Genomic DNA, 8,405 nt, shown 5'->3' with positions numbered 1-8,405 from the left:
AGTATTTAGTAAGCCACCAATTGTGCAAGTTCTCCCACTTAAAAAGATGAGAGAGGCCTGTAATTTTCATCCTAGGTACACTTCAACTATGAGAGACAGAATTGGGGGAAAGAATTCAGGAAATCACATTGTAGGATTTTTAATGAATTAATTGGTAAATTCCTCGGTAAAATAAGTATTTGGTCACCTACAAACAAACAAGATTTCTGGCTCTCACAGACCTGTAACTTCTTCTTTAAGAGCCTCCTCTGTCCTCCACTTGTTAACTGTATTAATGGCACCTGTTTGAACTCGTTATCAGTATAAAAGACACCTGTCCACAACCTCAAACAGTCACACTCCAAACTCCACTATGGCCAAGACCAAAGAGCTGTCAAAGGACACCAGAAACACAATTGTAGTCCTGCACCAGTCTGGGAAGACTGAATCTGCAATAGGTAAGCAACTTGGTGTGAAGAAATCAACTGTGGGAGCAATTATTAGAAAATGGAAGACATACAAGACCACTGATAATCTCCCTCAATCTGGGGCTCCACGCAAGATCTCACCCCGTGGGGTCAAAATGATCTCAAGAACGGTGAGCAAAAATCCCAGAACCACACGGGGGGACCTAGTCAATGACCTGCAGAGAGCTGGGACCAAAGTAACAAAGGCTACCATCAGTAACACACTACGCCGCCAGGGACTCAAATCCTGCAGTGCCAGACGTGTCCCCCTGCTTAAGCCAGTACATGTCCAGGCCCGTCAGAAGTTTGCTAGAGAGCATTTAGATGATCCAGAAGAGGATTGGGAGAATGTCATATGAACAGATGAAACCAAAATAGAACTAGCCGTGTTTGGAGGAGAAAGAATGCTGAGTTGCATCCAAAGAATACCATACCTATACTGTGAAACATGTGGAAAGAATGAATGGGGCCATGTATCGTGAGATTTTGAGTGACAACCTCCTTCCATCAGCAAGGGCATTGAAGATGAAACGTGGCTGGGTCTTTCAGCATGACAATGATCCCAAACACACCGCCCGGGCAACGAAGGAGTGGCTTCGTAAGAAGCATTTCAAGGTCCTGGAGTGGCCTAGCCAGTCTCCAGATCTCAACCCCATAGAAAATCTTTGGAGGGAGTTGAAAGTCCGTGTTGCCCAGCGACAGCCCCAAAACATCACTGCTCTAGAGGAGATCTGCATGGAGGAATGGGCCAAAATACCAGCAACAGTGTGTGAAAACCTTGTGAAGACTTACAGAAAACGTTTGACCTCTGTCATTGCCAACAAAGGGTATATAACAAAGTATTGAGATGAACTTTTGTTATTGACCAAATACTTATTTTCCACCATCATTTGCAAATAAATTCTTTTAAAATCAGACAATGTGATTTTCTGGATTATTTCCCCCCCATTCTGTCTCTCATAGTTGAGGTATACCTAGGATGAAAATTACAAGCCTCTCTCATCTTTTTAAGTGGGAGAACTTGCACAATTGGTGGCTGACTAAATACTTTTTGCCCCACTGTATCTGTTAAAACTGGTTCACTGAACCTGTTTATATTATTTGTTGATTAAGGCTATTGGTATTTGGGGTGAGATTCCCCAGGTGGCAGTTGGTCACTAATGTATTCCCCCAATAATGAAATCTAATCAAATCCAACATTGACAAGCACAACAACAGGAAAGAGATGATTGGCTCACAGTTGTTGTGGCAACATCTGATTTATTTGTTAAGTTAAAGAAGCAAACCTCATTTAGTCAGCTGCTTGATTTTGAAGTTGGAAAAGAAAAGGGATAGGGCTTGAAAATAATTAGTGATCGTGAAGATAGTCTATTTTGATTCGCATCTTTAGACTCAAATGCTTTTACATTATTGGTTCTCATTCATAAATATAACATTAATGGAAGGTTGTTAGGGTAACACATTTTGAATATAATTGACTTGGACTTGGTTGTGAAAACAGTCAGTGGTGGAAAGTACCTAAGTACATTTACTCAAATACTGTACTTAAGTACAATTGTGAAGTACTTGAGTATTTCCATTTGTTGCTACTTTGTACAATTCAGAGGTAAATCTTGTACTGTTACTCCACTACATTCATTCAATACCTTTAGTTACCTGATAGATTTGGATAAATATAATCAAATCTTAAATCAGACCTGGAGTAAATCCAGCTCTCCTGCAGCATGCAAAGTCATTAAAACTAGCTGCACCTTTACCAGCGTTGATAAGGGTTATTATAATAAAATCATATCATATATATTACTCTGAAATGGTCCAATCTGCATATTAAGTACTTTTACTTTTGGTACTTTTATATTTTGATACTTTTGTACTTTTACTTGAGTAACATTTTGAATGCAGGACTTTTATTTGTAACAGAGTATTCCTACACTCTGGTTCTTCTACTTTTAATTAAAAACACAATCTGAGTACCAGAGCCGTATCCAGGATTTCCTATATACCGAGGTCCAAACATGCTAGGGGGGTTCGGGGGATACCCCCCGAGATTTTTGGGATTTTCATGATCTAGTTAGGTGCTTTTTAAGTCCTGTGGGGGGTCACACATTGGATAATATATTGATTTCAAACCATGTCAGTGGGTTAACAATGTCAGCATCAATTATTTTTAAAGTGTAATACATAAGAATCAGTTGATTGTTACTATTAATGATCTGGACATGCAGAAGAGGCTAAAATGATCACAACACATTGTCAACATTAATTTCCCATGTCTCTCTCCTTTCCATAACCTGCAGCCTCTCTTCCATCTTCTTTAGTCTCTCTGTCTTCTTCCTGTTCATTACTCTCTCTGTCCTCTACTCTTTCTTTTTGTTCAATCTCTCCCTCGTTGTTCACTGTTTGCTCCTCCTCATTTGTCGCTCCTGCCAGTGAATCAAAAGCAATTCAGCTATTTAGTTAATTTCACTTGTTTGTTTGCATTCTTTTTTTATTTAAATCTGTTTTGTTTGATTCTCAAAAGAGAACAAAGATGTAAGCAAATTGTGTTTTATACAATTGTATGTTATTATGACATCATAACTGCAATAGATGTATGTTTTAAAATTATGCCTATTGTAAATGAAGACTATTGTTATAGATACATAGATAGATAAATAGATAGATAAATAGATGGGCTTATTAAGCCTACATTATTTTGTGTGACTCCAGTTCCTCTCTGACTTCCATCACTTTCTCTCTCTCTTTCTCTCTGCCTGTCCTGTCTCTTCCTTACCAAAGCTGAGCTTCGACTGACGTAGTCTTTTCGTTATATCTGAGTCAGTGTAAAAAGAAAACAATACAATGTTATATCTTCAATGTTTTACTCAAATTGAAATGAAGAAAAGCATTACAACGTTTGTTAAAAGGTAATCCTTCTGACATTGGATGAACGTAATTAACTTTAGCTCTCTAGCTAGTTTATTCACGCAATTTAAACCAAAGTATAGCTGCAATATAAGTTAGTGTGTGCATGTTGTCGGACGTCCACTGACTAACGTATAGCGTTCACACAGGATCTGCTGGTCATATGATGTCCTGATGAACAGAAACACAAGCAGCCCGCTGGACTCAGATATCTAGATACTTCATCACTCCTCCGCTGCTCCGATACAAGTCCGGGCTGCGGTGGTTTGTTGATACATGTCGTCTTCTTCTGTTTGCTTTAATCGAGGCTACGTAGTTATGCAGCGCCCCCATGGTCAGTAAATGGAAGTACTACAAAGAACCCTGTTTAGTGCAATTATTTCACAAGTTTTGTTATACACAGCTCGGAAAATATTACCGAGGTCCGGACCTCGGTGACCTCAATGGTAGATACGGTCATGCTGAGTACTTCTTCCAGCTCTGAAAACAGTCCTTATATTTTCTGAAATATTGGGATTGTTTTTGTAATTTTCTTTTTTAAGTTGTATCAGTTACTGGCAGGAAGTTAACATACAAAGTGAGTGCTTTGAAAGAGAAATACAGGTACATAAATAAATAAACTAAATGTATGTCAATTGTCTGCTTTGCCTTTGCCCCTTGGGATTCAGGAAAGTCTCATTTTACACACCTTTTGAAGAAAAACGAAAGTGAAACCTATAAGAAACATCAGGCTCCCACACCTCTGCATACGTAAGCAAACTGGGCATGGCGACCAAAGATTGGTCACAACGATTGGCTAAGGGAGGGTTTATAAGCAGCCACTTCAGACAGTTTCTTTGAAAACAAATGGATAGTAATTCTTACAAAACCCAATCAGTAACCGAAATTAGAAGTGAAGGAGTAAAAGGAAAATTAAAAAAAATTCCAAAGCAGGGGCTGGCGGAAGGTGATAAATAAACACTCACTTAAATCCAATCGGCCAGTTTGATGCAAATGTTTCTTTTGGTCACGACGACTGCCAGCCCCTGCATGGGCCGGTCTCAGACCCAAATCTGGTGAGTCGGAACATTTTCAATACATTTTCTGTTTCTCTACATGAATTGTGTTTTGTTTGTATATTCTCCGTGTAACTTTGAAAAACTGGCCTATAAAGTTCTGTTATGATAAGCCTAAAACTAATCAAACGCAAAAAGCCATTACTAGCCATTACTTTTACATTTTTACCACCTAACTGTTCTGTCTCTTTGTTTCTCCAGAAGAGTTTAGACCCTCTCACCATGCAGGTAAGGTTACTTTGCATTATTTTATTTATATATATATATTGAAATTGCAGTACATCTGTTTAGCACATTTATTTTAATTTACTTAAGCCTCTGCACTATATTATGCCTTAAATTCAAATGTTTACTTACGTTATCTATTATTATACATATTTGTTTGAGCACTGATGGGAAGAGCTACAGATCTAAGCATTTCATTGCTATCAAATGCTTTTCCTGTAACTGCTTATCAAACTTTACAGAAACATTTGAATAGAAGATCATTTCCGTTTCCGTTTCCATGCCATGTGACCCATTGATAAAAAATAAAATGAAAACAGCATTGTATTAATATACTGGACAAGTAAGACACATATCTTTTTATTTGATTTCATTCCAGAAACAAAACTTTAAAAAAAATAATTTACTGAACAATTTCAATTTGAACAGTTTTGCTCAGCTTTACTTGTTGACATACAGGGCTCAAACTAAAGCACAATGTTGTGCGAGACTGTTGCGCCTGCATACTGTAGGTTGGTCTTTGTTTAACTGAAACTAAAATGCAGGAAGCTTTAGAAAATGAAGCACTACCTCAAATGTGCATGCAGCAATACCACAGGCAAAGCATTCAGCCGTTCCTAACAGACGTGTTTTCCACTAATGACAATAAAGACACTCACTGGATCGGTTCGCAACCGAGTGTGAAGCGGCTGGGATGAGGATCAGCACCTCCAAATCTGAGGCCATGGTTCTCAGCAGGAAACCGATGGACTGTCCACTCCAAGTAGGGAATGAGTCCTTATCCCAAGTGAAGGAGTTCAAGTATCTCGGGGTCTTGTTCTCGAGTGAGGGAACAATGGAGTGTGAGATGGGCCGGAGAATCGGAGCAGCGGGAGCGGTACTGCAGTCGCTTTACCGCACCGTTGTGACGAAAAGGGAGCTGAGCCAGAAGGCAAAGCTCTCTGTCTACCGGGCCATTTTCGTTCCTACCCTCACCTATGGTCATGAAGGATGGGTCATGACCGAAAGAACGAGATCGCGGATACAAGCGGCCGAGATGGGTTTTCTCCGCAGGGTGGCTGGTGTCTCCCTTAGGGATAAGGTGAGAAGTTCGGTCATCAGGGAGGGACTCGGAGTTGAGCCGCTCCTCCTTCGCGTCGAAAGGAGCCAGTTGAGGTGGTTCGGGCACCTAGTTATGATGCCACCTGGGCGCCTCCCTAGGGAGGTGTTCCAGGCACGTCCAGCTGGGAAGAGACCAAAGGGTAGACCTAGGACCAGGTGGAGGGATTATATCTATTCGCTGGCCTGGGAGCGCCTTGGGATCCCCCAGTCAGAGCTGGTTGATGTCGCCAGGGAAAATAAAGTTTGGGGCTCTCTGCTGGAACTGCTACCCCCGCGACCCGACCACGGATAAGCGGGAGAAGATGGATGGATGGATGGACAATAAAGATTTAACATCAGAAGATGGTAACATTTTGTTTTTTCCACTCAGACGGACAGAAGCAGAAAACAAGTTCCACAAGTGCCTGAGAGTGAAGAGATGTCTTCATCCACTTCCCCCGAGCCAGAACCCTCCTCGCCCCAAAGGTATCGTCTAAGAAATAAAATGCTGTATTAACTGAAACTAGTTAAGTAGTAGTTACTAGGTATTGGGTCCCATGGAACTGAGTCAGGTAAATGTAAAAATACAGCTTTCAGTGGGTCGAATGAGTCAATCGAACTTTAATATTTATTTTTCTCTAACATTGATCAGTCTGCATTCAAGATACAGAAAGAGACTTAACATGTCACCACAACTTGATATTTAACAGCTTTTTTTTATTTATCTTTGTCTAAACCTTCTGCAGATCTCAATACAAAACATGTGAAAGTAAACTTACGCAACTGTGTTATTGTACTGAACTCCAGTATATAGCATTATATATATATATATATATATATATATATATATATATATATATATATATATATAGTTTGTTTCTATTCACAACAAGAAGAGATCTTCAATCCAACACATCGCCCTTTAGCACACTTAGCAAAGATAAATCAGCCATTGACAATCTGTTAGCTTTTGACAATATGCTTTATGAATTCATTACATGGAGCATTTTTGTACTAAAAGTCAAATAACAATCTTAAGCATATTGTTTAGTCCTGTGAATAAAGTAAAACCTTTATATTTATTTTCCAGGGAAAAACAGCATCATCAGGAAGATCGTATACCAAGGACCATGAATAATTATAAGAAACTAATAACATTTTCTGACAATAACTTACTTTTTGATCATGTACTGAAATGTTATTCCGCTATAGAAGAAGGATTCAGTATTTATGCGCCCATGCCATCATTCTTAAATCCCCATCTTATGGAACAGGATAATCAATATTCATTTGGTGCTATAGAAATTAAAAGTGGTGAAAATCAGTTGTTGGATGTGAAATATCGAAGATCTGCCACTACACACACAGAGAGAGTCTCATGCACAAATATAGATGAGACTTTGCAGAGATGTCGAACTGAAGTTAAAAACATGTATATGTTCACCCTTTATAGTCCATGTTTGATGAGAGGACATAAGATAGATAAGAAAGATAAAGATAAAGAGCCCTGTATGTTACATCTTTTAGAGAAAGCCTATCAATGGTACAGTGAATTTGGCATTAAGACTAGAGTGTTTTTCAAAAAGCCTTGGGGACTAAGTGGACCAGATATCTTTAAAGGTCTCCTGTATTCTGACGTCTCAAGAACCAGCAGTGCTTTTCATCCATATGTTGACTTGTGCAAGGAACATCGCTTTAAACTGGACAACAAATTCAGACAAGATAATAAGGCTATATTCCGTCTTATCGGAAAGGTTAACAGAAAAGAAACACTCAAGAAACGTATTAAATCTACTCTCCGTAAACTTCAGGAAAAGGCAAAGGAAGGGCTGAAAAAATGTCAGCATTTGAAGCGTGGTTTGAGATACATTGACTCACTCAAATTTCCCAAAAAGGTCCATAAACAAATCATTAAAACTTTTAAAAATAATTGGAAAACATTGGTTAACCATAGTTCAATGTCTCTCATTATAGAAAAAATAACATCAGATTTCAACAATGCAGAAGTCAAACTCTTTGTCCGAGATCTTAGGTTGGATCTGGGTGACAGCGGCTACTTCCAGATTAACCAGGTCCCGCCGGGCGCTGAGGTGGAGGAGGGAGATTATGTTCAAGTGATGAATACTTCATTTTGATCACAATTTATTATGTGACACAAAATGTATTTTTATTGTCATTACTATATTTTGAAATATGTAAAAAAAAATATATTTGAATTTAACAAAACATTGACCTTAACCTTTTGTAGTTAAACAAAGGTTTTGGGGCTTTTTTGAAACACTCAATGGCATTCAGACTGTGATGAATTATTACTATTGGTACAGGTTTTGGAGGGATGCTTTTTTTAAATTTGATAATATAATAACGTTGGGTTCCAATTGTAATTAGTGCTCTAATTATTTTTGAACTCAAGTGTTTGTCTGGATGTTTGTTGTCTGCATCTGTCCTGAGCTCTTAAATAAAATAAATAATAAAAACTCACATTGAAACTGTGTTGGCTTTGTTCCCTCATTAGCAACTAAATGTCCCTGCCGGTTCAACAGGTGTGTGGACATGAACGAGACACGTAAGTAGGCGAGGACAAAGAAATGGACAAAGAGACAGAGGGTGGATGGAGTAAAGGCAGGAAGGACATAATCCACATTTGACTATACCCCAAAATCAGCAACTGGATCTCCTGCCAAAATGAGTTGAA

General features: G+C 38.8%; 1 protein-coding gene across 1 annotated transcript; it reads left to right on the top strand.

Moving 5' to 3' along the window:
• Positions 1-4,187: 4,187 nt before the first annotated feature.
• Positions 4,188-8,199, top strand: LOC117556023. Its single transcript, XM_034231159.1, has 4 exons — positions 4,188-4,405; positions 4,607-4,633; positions 6,102-6,196; positions 6,801-8,199. The coding sequence occupies exons 2-4, from the start codon at positions 4,628-4,630 to the stop codon at positions 7,843-7,845; spliced, it is 1,146 nt and encodes a 381-aa protein (XP_034087050.1). The 5' UTR covers positions 4,188-4,405; positions 4,607-4,627; the 3' UTR covers positions 7,846-8,199.
• The last annotated feature ends 206 nt before the right edge of the window (positions 8,200-8,405 follow it).

This window comes from Gymnodraco acuticeps, unplaced genomic scaffold (assembly GCF_902827175.1).
Source record: "Gymnodraco acuticeps unplaced genomic scaffold, fGymAcu1.1, whole genome shotgun sequence".
In the NCBI taxonomy this organism is placed as follows: Eukaryota; Metazoa; Chordata; class Actinopteri; order Perciformes; family Bathydraconidae; genus Gymnodraco; species Gymnodraco acuticeps.
This window is presented reverse-complemented; position numbering and strand designations above follow the sequence as displayed.

Bases quoted from the DNA above. Each gene is read 5' to 3' on its own strand.
- LOC117556023 (XM_034231159.1), top strand. The intron at 6,197-6,800 runs GTATCGTCTAAG...TTTATTTTCCAG, and splicing joins GAACCCTCCTCGCCCCAAAG to GGAAAAACAGCATCATCAGG.